At 47.3% G+C, this 13,213-nt stretch overlaps 1 protein-coding gene across 3 annotated transcripts in view; it reads left to right on the forward strand.

Annotated features, from left to right (window-relative positions):
* TRANK1 (tetratricopeptide repeat and ankyrin repeat containing 1) overlaps positions 1-13,213 on the forward strand; it is a 100,317-nt gene that overhangs the window by 12,553 nt on the left and 74,551 nt on the right. The window contains exons 1-3 of one of the 3 annotated variants that reach the window (XM_032409025.1): positions 5,312-5,392; positions 5,600-5,731; positions 10,325-10,451. In XM_032409025.1, coding sequence (XP_032264916.1) covers positions 5,364-5,392; positions 5,600-5,731; positions 10,325-10,451 — 288 coding nt within the window. In that variant the 5' untranslated portion in view covers positions 5,312-5,363. Of the gene's footprint in view, positions 1-5,311; positions 5,393-5,467; positions 5,485-5,599; positions 5,732-10,324; positions 10,452-13,213 lie in introns of those variants that run through there. The other 2 variants (XM_032409027.1, XM_032409026.1) reach the window with 2 other exon arrangements.

Raw genomic sequence — 13,213 nt, forward strand, 5'->3', positions numbered from 1 at the left:
CTTTAAAAATTAGATAAGTTCTATAAAAACACTTTATTTATTTTTTAAAAAGATTTTTATTTATTTATTAGAGAGAGCGAGAGTGAGAGAGCACAGCAGGGGGAGCAGCAGGGAGAGAGAGAGGGAGAAGCAGGCTCCCCACTGAGCAGGGAACCCAATGTGGGGCTCAATCCCAGGACCCTGGGATCATGACCTGAGCTGAAGGAAGACGCTTAACTGACTGAGCCACCCAGGTGCCCCTATAAAAACATTTTAAAGTGGTAGAGAAAATTTTCTCTAGATACTTCCTTTTTTCCCCCTATAGAATATATTTCTACCTGGTATATCCCTGATAGTCACAGGGGATCCATCCTCAGGCTTTTGTGTATTTCCCCAAATTGTGTACTTCACAGAGCATATACTTCACCCCATTTGATTCAGTGTCATCAGAATGGCTATCCTCAGGGGCTAGGCTGTGTGTGTGTGTAGAGAAGATAATTCAACATTACATGTGTTTGTTTGAAGTCGGAGCTTCTATTTCTGTAATGCAAGGTAAGGTTTGACTAAAAGCTTTGGTGTTGACTTTCCCTGCGCTTTCCTCCCGTGGAGTCTGTCTGCCTCCTGACTTGGTCTTACAGTGGCCCATTTCTCTCCATCCTACCCACAGCCAGCATTGATGCAGTTAGTTCTTAATCCCCCGCTCAAAACCCTTTAGCTCTGTGCTGTCCAGCATGGCAGCCGTTGTATACATTAAAGTCAGTGAAAATTAAATAAAAGAAACAATTCAGTTCTTCAGCTGGACCAGCTGTATTTCAAAGGTGTCATAGCCACCTGTGGCTAGTGGCTCTTGTATTGGCCAGTACAGAACAGAACATCCCCATCATCACAGGAAGTTGTAATGGACACTGCTGCTTTCCCAACTGCATTTAAGATGAATTCTAGGACCCTCAGATGGCCTCCACGGTCCCAGGTTGTCCAGCCCTTGGCAGCCATTACCTCCTCCCCAGCCTTACTTCTGTCCCCTACCCCATGGCAGGCTGGTGAGACAGCTGAGGGGGGCCAACACAATGGTCTGGTCTTTCTTTTTCTATTTAAAACACCCAGGTAGGAAAAGCTTGGGCCCAGCACTTCATACTTTTCCACAGGCCTTTTGAAAAAATGTGAGTGAGTTTCGTAAGAAAATCTCTACTCTTCTTCCTCATTTGCACCCTTTCCTTCCGGAAAAAAGAAAGGCAAAGAAAACTAATTGGAGTCCCCAGAATGAGTTCTGACTTTGGACTTTCTTTCTTTCTTCCTTCCTTCTTCTTCTTTTTTTTTTTTTAAGTAGGCACCATGCCTAGCACAGAGCCCAGCATGGGGCTTGAACTCACAACCCTGAGATCAAGACCTGAGCTGAAGCCAAGAGTCAGATGCGTAACTGGCTGAGCCACCCAGGTGCCTCCTGACTTTGGATTTTTATCCGGGACCGTTTGTGGCCGCCTTCTCTCCTGTGGAGAGTAGGAAGGAGTCAGTTTTAAGAACCGTTCTCCCTGGCCTCAGTTTGGAACTCTCTTTATCCCCAGCATTCCAAATTTCATCTTAGATCATTGGCTGGTTTTGGGGTCTTTTGAAAAGATTTTAATAAAAAAGGGGAAAAAAAACCCAAAACAAGAAAAGTGAATTTTCTATCAAGATTTCGAGTAGCATGCAGATAATGTATGAAAGTGAAGCCTCCCTCTGCCCATTTTAGTGGCCTCAAGCCCACCCCTGTTTGCAGGTTTCACTCTATTCCTGTAAGTCAGTTACAGAATTTCATGTGTTTATACACAAGTAATAAAAGCCACAACAACCTGGATCTGTTCTGTTTCAGATTTGCTTGTTTCGAAATCTACTGAGTGCATTTGTATTTTTCTTGCTTCTAACTTCCTTGGGTCTAACTAGGCAGCCCATGACACCTCCCCACAAAAGGACCCTGAATTCTGATAGGGACACAGTGAGAGTGTGAAACTGCTTTCATACCACCAGCAAAACTGGAAGTGAGTGCTGGGTGTCAGCCAAATCATCACATGCCTGGGGGATTGACTGGGTGCTGACCTTTGAGCCTTTGTATAGCTTAAAGTCACACCACCTGGGTTTGGATTCTAGCGCCACCACCTTCTAGGTAACTGTGGCAAGTAGCCCCAGATTCCCTGTATGTCAAATGGGGACGATCATGACTACCTCATGGGCTTTCTTGTAAGGATAGAATGGCATGATTGACATAAAGCACATAGTAGGTGCTCAGTACCTATTAGCCATCAAGCACATTGTCATTACCACTTGTATTCAACAATTTCATCTTATAAACAGATGGTCCAGTTGTTAAAAAAAAAAAAAGTTTCAACAACTGAGCCCTCTGTGTTCTAAGGAAGAGATGTAAAACATTCTTCTCTATAATGAGAATGTGACGGCCAATAAATCCTATTAAGAAGCAAAAAGCCTTCTGGGTGGTTGGCAATCCCCCTATTTCCTGTGACGTGATTTTACCAAGAAAAAGCGGAAACAAGCGAAGGAACACTTTTGATATTTCCTCACTTAGCATTAAGAGCTCACTCTTGGTGTCTAGAGGAGTATGAAAAAAAACCCAAATTCTGACATGAATAGTTTTTATTGTATTTGTAAATACAGTGGAAATGTTTTGCTTTTGAATTCTTCAATTAAGCCCTTAAAGAGTCTCATTTTAATAACATTTATGTTCTGATTATTAATGTTGTATGTTGTAGAGCAGTTGAAAATTCAGAAAAGCACAAGAAGGAAAATTAAAACCCTGCCTCATCTTTTTTTTAAGGCTTTTCTTTTTAAGATTATTTATTTATTTATTTATTTGAGAGAGAGAGAGAGAGAGAGAGAGTGAGAGAGGAGAGCACAAGCAGGAGAGGGAGAAGCAGACTCCTAGCTGAGTAGGGAACCTGATGCGGGGCTCGATCCCAGCATCCTGGGATCATGACTGAGCCACCCAGGCGCCCCCAAACCCTGCCTAATCCTAATGGTGTGGCTGTTAGTTAACATTTTGGCATATTTTCAATATATTATATGTGTTTAGAATTCAATTTGGGGGGTGCTTAGGTGGCTCAGTTGGTTAAGCATCTGCCTTTGGCTCAGGTCTTGATCTGGGGGTCCTGGGATTGAGCCCCGCATTGGGCTCCCTGCTCAGTGGGGAGTCTGCTTCTCCCTCTCCCTCTGCCCCCACCCCCCACTTGTGTTCTCTCTCTCCCTCACTCTCTCAAGTAAATAAATAAAATCTTGAAAAAAATTCAATTTGGGATTATACACCTATTTATGTAGACTGTATTTTTCATTTACTAACTTAGCCAATCATTAAATATTCTTTTACAACATGATTTTTGAAATAACTGTGTGGTGTTCTACCATATGGATATTCTATAACTGATTCAAATCCATTACGAGTTATAGGACATTTAGGGTTATTTATACTTTTTCACTGTGGCAAACATCCATGAGACTAAATCTAACCATGATGTAGTATATTTCCCCTGTAAGCAACATGATGTAGTGTATTTCCCCGTAAGCCCCCAACATTTGGGGTCATTTTTTAAAGTATTTTTCAGTGATACCTTGTTGTTGTAATTCTTCATTTCTTTGCTCATCAGTGAGGGCCATCCTGTTTATCTGCTCTCCATATACTTAGAAATTACTTGTATTCCTGTGTGAATTGTGTGTTTAGGGCCTTACACATTTGGGACAAATTCATGGCCTTTTCTTGCAGTGGAAAGGTATTTCTAAAAGAGGCATATTGGGGTGCTAGGCTGGCTCAGATGGTAGAGTTTGAGACTCTTGACCTTGGGGTCATGAGTTCAAGCCATACCTTGAACATAGAGATTACTTCATAAAAAAATTAAAAGAGGCATATTATTTTTTTAATAGATTTTATTTATTCATTTATTTGAGAGAGAAAGAGAGCACAAGCAGGGGGAACGGCAGAGGGAGAGGGAGAAGCAGGTTCCCCGCTGAGCAGGGAACCCAAAAGAGGCATATTAATCTTTGTCAGTTGTTAATGGTGATTTCTTTATCCTAGTTGTCTGGTCATGGCCAGTGTAAAAAACTGGACAGATAGCTGACAATACTCAGAAGAGAAACATGTTTATATCTGTAGTCAATCAACTCTTGAACAGTTTTTCATGTTCAACTCAGTCATCTCTGTGTAAATTTGAGTCATGGAATTGAGAGATTATTTAATGGAAAGTATAGGTGCAATTTTGTACTCTCACTTGTTTAGGAACCATGAGCCTCATTCAGATTCAGCTCTGGCTGAAGAATGCAGTGCTGTTCCAAAACCCCATCCTTGGTAAGCTCATATGGGTTTAAAATAGGCCGCCACTTATATCTGCTTGGATATGCTTCCCCTGTCCCAAACCCCTCACCAAGATTTGAAATGATAAAAATAATATGAATCATTAGCTAAGATCAATAATACCCCCCCCCGGGCAGATTGTGTGACACCCCCCCCCCCCAACACACTCCCAGGTACATGGCCTATGCAAACACCTGAATTGTCCTTGCTCGTATTTCAGACTCCCCTTCCTACTGCCACCCTGGGAGGAGGAGATCCTAAGGGACATCTCTTCTGAGTCCCACCTTTTCTCTGCCTCCTTGGCGGCTGCTTCTCCAGGCTTCCCTAGATGCTCTCCTTTCTATTACCTTTGTCCAGCAAACACTCCTGGGCTCCACGGGCAGGTAGGGCTCCAGTCACTTGTCTCCGACTCCCCAGGCTACCCCAGACAGAGTCAGTAACAGGCAACCTTCTGGGTCCGGCCTTCACATCTGTTACACCACAAATATTTAAGCACCGGTTATATGCTAGTCTGTGGGGCTACAAAAAGAATAAGACAAAAGTCGTGACCTGCAAGAAGTAATCTGAGGGACAAATACTCTGAGGCTTATTTTAATAAGTGTTTTAGGCAGGGAGGAGGGTGGGAGAGGCGGTGGTTGTGGCCCTGCGACCTAGCCCCTTGTGTATGGAGGCCTTTAGAACTGCCCTTCCGCTCCCTTTTCCCCCTCCCAAGAGAATGAAAGGACTGCCCACTGAGTTTGCTTGTACCGATAGGCGGTGTGGTGCAGTGGTCAAGAGCAGAAACTTGGACGTGAGGTCAGAACCGGGGAATGCCATTAGCAGATGCTTGGGCAAAGTGACTTGAACCTCCGGGAGCCTCAGTTTCCTCATCTGAACAGTGGGGACCGTGCCTCCTTATGGGCCGTAGCGGTGGGTAAATGAGAAAGGAACAATAGTGCCCGTTTGGGGAATAGCTGCCACTTCGGGGGCGCACGCTCCCCGCGAGGTGTGAGTTGTCTCATGCTTGGCAGCAGCCTCCTCCCTCAGTGCCTGGCTGATCATTGCCACGGAGTACATGGAATCGCTCTGGCCGCTGCCACCCAGGTCAGACGAGAACTGAGGAAGAAATGGGCTCAGCAGACGCCCCGTCTGGTCCCCGGGGCGTGAGGGGCGTGGTCAGGATGTGCTCTCCGCAGGTGGGCGGGGCCAGAGTGAACAAACTGCGTCTGCAGACTCCCAGCAATGCAGACGGGAAGGGAGAGGGGTTGTGTGCGGGGCCGGGCGGCGAGCCTTAAGTCCGTCTCCTCACAGGATGGACCCCACAGCTTACGCCGAGATGCTCAAAGAGTCTGGCAACCAGGTCCTGAAGAACGGGAACTTCTCTCTGGCCATCAGAAAGTACGACGAAGCCATCCAGATCCTCCTGCAGTTATACCAGTGGGGGTAAGTGCTGGGATTTACCCCGCACCTTTGGTTTTTGTTTTTGTTTTTGTTTTTTTCAGTAAACGGAAACTCCCTCTGTCACTTACGTTTTCTTCCCGTTTCTTATCACACCGCTTAGTTTCTGTTTTCTTTCTCCGCCCCCTTCCTAAGTATCTGCTCAGTACTGTGAGCTCAGAAACTGCACAGAGAATACTAAGTAATAGGGAAATAGAAAGTGAAACACAGGGGACTGTTGCACAACTTGCCCCTTTGCCTGGTGATGGGAATCAGAGTTCCTGGGATGATCCAAGGCCCCAACGTCTCCGCTGTCATTTAATTCGTTTTCCTGGTTCTCTGTGCCGTTTCCCGCCCTGGCTACAGTGCGTACCACTGGGGAGCTCAGGCTCACCTCTTCTCCTGCCCCTTCAAGTCGACCTGTACCCATTCATTTAAGTACCATGACGTGCTTAGCGATTATGGAGGACCCCTAAGAGCCTTTTGTTTATGTAAGCTGTAGCTATCACTATAGCCTGGATTCGAACTTAAAACTGAGATAAATTTAAAATATGTATTCATCACCTCCTTAAAATTTCAGTAATAAACTCATTCCATGTCAACCTCAGTAACATATTTTAATGAAAAATAAGTATATTTTCCAAAATCAGAAGCTTCGTGAGAAGAGTGGCACATTTTTCATTTTTTTTTTTTAAGATTTTATTTATTCATTTGACAGAGATAGATACAGCGAGAGAGGGAACACAAGCAGGGGGAGTGGGAGAGGGAGAAGCAGGCTTCCCGCAGAGTGAGGAGCCCGGTGCGGGGCTTGATCCCAGGACCCTGGGATCATGACCTGAGCCGAAGGCAGACGCTTAACGACTGAGCCACCCAGGCGCCCCCACATTTTTCATTTTTGCAGAGCTCTTTCTCAATAGAAGACATCTGACTTCTCATACCTGCTTCTACATTCGGTCCTTTGGGATATCACACATCATGTAGCCTGGAAGATTCCTTGAGTACATGTGAGAGAATGTGTGAGAAAGGCACATAATGTCTTAGTTCCTTGTGACCACTGTAACCAATTACCACAATTTAGTGGCTTAACACAATACATGTTTATTATCTTACAGTTTTGGAGGTCAGAAGTCCGAAATGTGAGTCTCACGAAGCTAAAATTGAGGTGTCGGCTGGGCTGGTCTTTTGTAGAGGCGAATCCATTTCCTTGCCTCTTTCTGCTTTGGGTGGCTGCCTGCACACCTTGGCTTGTGGCCCCTTCCTTCGTCTTCAAAGTGCATCCTTCCAGCGTGCTGTTGCGCTGTCTCACTGTCTCCTGTTCTGTGTCACGTCTCCCCCTGTCTCTCTCTCACAAGGACCCTTGTGATTGAATCCTAACCCAGGATAATCTCCCCCCAAGATCTAGAAATTGATCACACCAGCAAAGGTTTTTTTTTTTTTTTTTCCAATAAAAGGTAATATTATTTAGGGACCATTATTCAGCCTGCTACCATTGTGAAAATATTTGACCTTGGGGACCACCTGAAATGGTCTTAGGGACCCCCAGAGGTTCCCACACCATCCTTTGGGAACAGATGCAATAGAGGTTGTCATTTGTGGGGTGCATGCAGCCTAAACTTGTGCTGGGAAATGTCACTGAATGAAATTACTGAACCATGCCTCCCACTTCCCACCTTCTATCACCTTGGTGTCTACACTCTAGCTGGATGTGAGTTGAGTGTCATTGGTTTGGGTCTGTAATTCTGCCGCTCCTGGCTCAGATCAGAACTGTGTCAAAGCTGGGCCTGGAGTGCAAGGCATCTTTCTTTCTTGAAGATTTTATTTATTTATTTGACACAGAGAGAGAGAGCACAAGCAGGGGGAGCGGCAGGCAGAGGGAGAGGGAGAAGCAGGCTCCCCGCTGAGCAGGGAGCCCGATGCAGGGCTCGATCCCAGGACCCTGGGATCATGACCTGAGCCAAAGGCAGATGCTTAACCGACTGAGCCACCCAGGTGCCCATAGCATCTGACTTTCTTAAAGAGGAAGTGTTGTGTAGTGGTTATGACTGTAGACCGACCCCATACTGTGGGGCCACTAATGGGACTTCTGCCTGGACGCTCACATATTGTCTTTCATGGCCTTCCTGACACTGCTGCCCTTGCCCATCACCTGTAGCCTGCCTTCCTGCCACTGCCAGCTGACATAGGGATTTAGTGCGTGTGGTTTACTGAGCATGGGCTCTCAGGAGGAGGGGACGGAGGGAAGCAGGATGGGGCAGGGGAAAGCTCCAGGCAGGGATGGTGTGTCAACCGGAGGCAGCTTCAGCCTGATCTTCTGGGGGAGCTCCGGAGCATGAGGTCTACTGCAGAGCTGGTCCCACTTTGGGGCAAGGGAGCTGACCTTTTGGTTCTCACGTCAGTCAGCCATCTATTGTAGGCTGTCTGGCCCCTAGGAGTTGTCCTAAGGAGTGGGGCTGTACTAGTCAGCTTGGGCTGCCATAACAAAATACCATTGACTGGGTGGAGTCAACAACAGGAACTTATTTCTCTCAGTTCTGGAGGCTGGTAAGTCTGAGATCAAGGTGCTGGCCAATTGAGTTTCTGGTGAGAGCTCTCTTCCTGGCTTCCAGATGGCTACCTTCTCACAGTGTCCTCACAGGGTGGAGAGAGAAAGAGGAAGAGAGAGAGAGGAAGCTCTCTGGTGTCTCTTCATATCATGAGGGCTCCACCTCATGACCTCAGCTAAACCTAATTACCTCCCTAAAGGCCCCATCTCCAAATACCATCACAATGGTGGGCAGGGCTTCAACATATGGGCGGAGGGGCACAATTTAGTTCACAGTAGGGGCATAACTTCCTGGGGAGAGGGCAGATCCCATTAGGCTGAGGGCAAATCCGGAGAACAGGGCACTGGGAGCCCCTAGCGGCAGCCAGTGTTCACTGCAGCTGGGGATGACTGCCCCGGCCAGGGTATCCGGGCTGGACACCTGCAGTCACAGCTTCCTTGCCAGTCACTCCCTGGCTGCCCCACTGCCCCTCCTGTGCTTCTGGGGCCTCATCCCTTCACCTAGAGGGAACAATGGGCAGTGACAGAAGCCGGAAACATAAAGCACTGAGGATGGGGCAGTAGTAGAGGTGATTTTTACTTTGCTTTTTATTTGTGCTAACCTGCATCACCTAACTTTTCTATAATGATTTTGTAGTACTTTTGCAATTAAAATATTCAATAAAAAAGAGGTATAAGCCTGGCTTTTTTTGCTCACGTGTCTTGAATTCAATGGCACCTGGGCTTTAACATATTGTGGTACACTTTGCATTTGTCTTCAAATTCTGATGTGGTTTGGCACCAACCTGGTAGTATTATGCCTAGACACAGGCAAGGGGACCCGCCCTCTCATGCTTTAGAGGGCCCTCCTGTGGCTTCCCTCCAGCTGGGCCCACCACCCAGGTAGGAGTCTGTGCGGCCACAGGCTTTACCCACCCAGAGTCTTTTCCTCCCCTTTGGTTCATTCCATAGGTACCAGGACCCTGGAATTCTTGCCCATGGACTCTACTCCCAGGGCCTTCACAGACCTCCTACCGCAGCCCATTCTTCCCAGGGCTGACCAAGTTCAGGGGTGTGGACAGCACTTGGAATCGTGCCTCCTGCAGTGCAGGATGAAGGCTGAGGTGGAGGGAGTGGGCAGGGGTGCAGTCCGGGATCACTCTGCCCTGACACATTTCCTACCGTTCTAAATTTGAACCAGTTATTGTAAAGTAGGAAGATAGAACGTATTTTATGGAAAACTTTGTGAACTTGATTTATGACCTTCAAATACTTAGGGTAGCACTGTCCAATAGGACTTTCTGTGATGATGAAGATGTTCTATAATACAAAATGTGGGTATCGAGTACTTGAAATGTGGCTAATACAGCTAAGGAACTGAATTTTAAATTTTATTTAAATTAAATTAAATATGAATAGTTACACATGGCCAGTGGCTACCATATTGGACAGTGTGGATTAGCCCCAGGGTGTGTGAGCCCCATTTGCACTCTGGCCCTGGGTCCTGCAAATGTTAGGGCGGCCCTGTCTCTACACTACAGCGGTGCTCATCCTGCACCTGTCATGGTAGGTCCGTGGGGATGGTGTGGTCACATGTTCTGAAAGGCCCTTCCCGTGATGCGCTCTGCATCCATCCAGCGTGGACATGTACGTGGAGGGGCTCACCCTACACTGCACCAGTCAGTGTCTGGACTCTGCTGAGGCTCAGTGGGAACTCCCATCCTCCCTGTCCTTAGGACCCATGAGCACCTTCACAGCATCTTCACCAAGGTGGTCTCTAAAAAATGAAAAGATCCATGGAGATGAGTCAGAGGTAGAACTGAGATGTTGAGAACATTTGTCATGAAAAGGAGCGGACGATTTGGGAGTGAGGAGGGACAGACTTGTCCCGGGTTTTCTGGGGCCGGGGGGGCGGGGGGGGTGGGGGCTGGCTGGAGGGCCAGACGTGATAGGTGTAATTGGGACATTAACTGGTGATGGTGGCAGCCAGCCCCAGCATTGTGGCTTTCAAGGGTGGTTTCTGTATTTGCAGAAAGACAGCACTGCTGACCGCTGGTCCGGTCCGTTCTTTCTGACAGAGTCCCCCCCAGGCAGCTGGCTGTGTTGCTGTGCAACAAATCCAGTGCGTTTTACAGCCTCGGGAAATGGAATGAGGCCTTCGTGGCGGCCAAGGAATGTCTCCAGTGGGATCCAAACTACGTGAAGGTACAGTGACAGCCGGGGACCCTGCCTGTCTTCTCCTCACCTGCCTCCTCTCCTCCCTTCTTTTTCTTTTTTTTTTTTTTTAAGATTTTATTTATTTATTTGACAGAGAGAGCACAAGTAGGCAGACAGGCAGACAGTGGGAGAGGGAGGAGCAGGCTCCCCGCTGAGCAGGGAGCCCGATGCAGGGCTCCATCCCCAGGACCTTGGGATCATGACCTGAGCCGAGGGCAGACGCTTAAAGACTGAGCCACCCAGGCGCTCCTCCTCCCTTCTTTTTAAAATGGAAATATGAGGAGAGCTTCGCATTCAACTCTTTGCACTTCAGACAGATGCCCCTAGGGCATGCGAGGCCCTCGGGAGAAGACTAACGAGGGTGATGGTGGCCGGGTGTGGAAATGCCCTTGTGGGGGGAACTCTTGTGTTCTGATGTAGTTACCTTCTGGCTGGGAGTCTGAAATGTTCTTTGGTGCTTGCGAGTTGTAGCAAAGCTTTGTTTCACTTGCTAGCTGCGGGGACACATGACACAGATTCTTCAGAAAGAACTTCTTACGTGGAGATCAGGGGAGGTTTCGGAGGCCAGTCAGCCAGCCCCTCTCTGGTGTTAGCCAAGGTCAATAAACAACCATTTGATTGTTTTTCTCAGCTGAAATGCTGTCAGTGCCCACTCTGCAAGGCACCTCCACGTTCTTCATGCCTGAGGCAAACAAACGGACAGGAAGACACCATCCCAGCTTTTGAGTAACTCACTATCCGGTTGGGAGGAGGACGGAAAGCAGAATCAGAGACCATAACGGCATTGCCATTCAGGAGCCACCTGAGGCACATACAATGACGTGTCCCGTTAGTGATATAGACCATTGAGAGCGAGGCTCCGAGGTGGGAAAAGCGCAGGCCTTGTTGCGGACTGGTTTCAGCAGCCCGGAGGAGCGCCTTTTCCCTCCTTAAGCCTTCCTTTTCCCCCCGACTGTAAAGGCAGATGCTACCTAGATCCTGGAGTTGCTTCAAGGATTCAGAGACCTTGGTTCAAGTTGTTGGCACTCGGTAAACAGGAGTTCGCATTATTTCCTCAGGGGTCTGCATTTTGTGTACGACTGCTAGAAACGGAACAGTGGGAAGTGGCCAGGGGCTTTGACCTACGGATTCTACATCCTCGAGGGAGCGATTTGTCTGTTTTACCTTAGGCCTTTTCTATTGGAGGATGGATACTTTAGGAATTATTGAATAGTTTTAAAAATGGGAAAGCACTCCTGAGGAAATCTCCTCAGAGGCATTTTAGGATTTTCCCCATCCCCAAACTGGATTGGCGGCGGGGGGTGGGGGGTGGGGGTGGGGGGTGGGGAGGAGTTGGGGCATGCGCACATCCCTCAGGCGGTGGACGGACTTCCTTGAGGGGCCAGGCCTGCCTCAGTCCGCGGCAGCACAGCGACCAGGACCCGCCCCCATTCTTACTCCTGGGTGTCTCCCTCTTTCCCCATTCTTTCCCACCTCCCGTTCTCCCCCAAATGTCATCTGTAGGGGAAGAACTCTTTTTGTCTACCTTCTTTTGGTTCAATGGCTGGGGCCCTGCAAATTTGACGGACAAGAGACAAATTAAAAAGAGAAAAACATACAAATTTTATTTTGTGATAGTTTTTACATGACAGAGGGCCCTTCCTAGGAAGGACCCCCCAAAAATCAGATAGGCTTGAGAGCTCATATACATTTTTAAAAAATATTTTATTTATTTATTTTAGAGAGAGAGAGAGAGAGTAGGGGGAGGAGCAGAGAGAGAGGGACAAGCAGACTTGGCACTGAGAGCAGATCCCTACGAGGGGCTCGATCCTCTGACCCTGAGATCATGATCTGAGCCAAAATCAAGAGTCAGAAGCTTAAAACTGACTGAGCCCCGCCCCTAGAGCTCATATACATTTTTAACAGAGAGCAATAAACTGTGGAGACAGGTCAGACAAAGGAAAGGGGTTTAGACTTCTGGAGCCCCCGTACTGTGGGAACACACGTACATGGGAGAAACTAATGGGAGGGAGAGCAAGGCTATCTTAGCAACGCTTAGCAGTGCTGGTCCCACTCAGTGCCAATTTCCGTCTTCTTCATGGCCATAAAAATTCCCTGGGGGAGGGGATTTATGGCAGTCCTCGTTTTTTTAGACTTTCTGCTTTTAGTCAGATAAGGGAAGCTCCAGGAAGGCTTCTTTCTACATCTGTTGAATCTCAAATGCCTTGGGCTCAAGATAACCCTTATGCCAAAGTGTCATATTTTGGGGTGGCATATTCTGACCCCCTTCATCCCCCTGCCAAAGTAAAAGATGAAAGAAACTTAAATCTGAGGAGGGTAAGAAAGTGGGGAATTCTGTATCCAGCTTACCCAGTTGGGGGAAAAAACCCCCACCTTCTCCCACCCCTTTTTTCTGATTATCTAAGGTTCTAGACTTTCAAATGAAGGTGAAAACAAATTGATAAATAATCAGAGATTTGGTGTCAAGTGGAATTTTTAAGTGCTTGCTTTTTTTTTTTTATGAAGCTGGTTGGTGAACACCTTTTATTTACTATCTTAGAATGCTGTCTTGGTAGGTCCTGGTGTGGATTCCTTTAGAGAATCAAAGAGGGGAAAAGCAGTATCATTTTGTTCCTACTCAAGGTACGCAGTTTGTATATAGGCAAAACTAAACCATTTTCCTCTGTTACTCATTGTAATTGTCCTCTACAGAAAGAAAAAAATTTTTGCCTCTGGTGTACATGGCCCACAATGTGGAGCTCAATACATCT

The sequence above is a fragment of the Phoca vitulina genome, unplaced genomic scaffold, assembly GCF_004348235.1.
Source record: "Phoca vitulina isolate PV1807 unplaced genomic scaffold, GSC_HSeal_1.0 scaffold10, whole genome shotgun sequence".
NCBI classification, from domain to species: domain Eukaryota; kingdom Metazoa; phylum Chordata; class Mammalia; order Carnivora; family Phocidae; genus Phoca; species Phoca vitulina.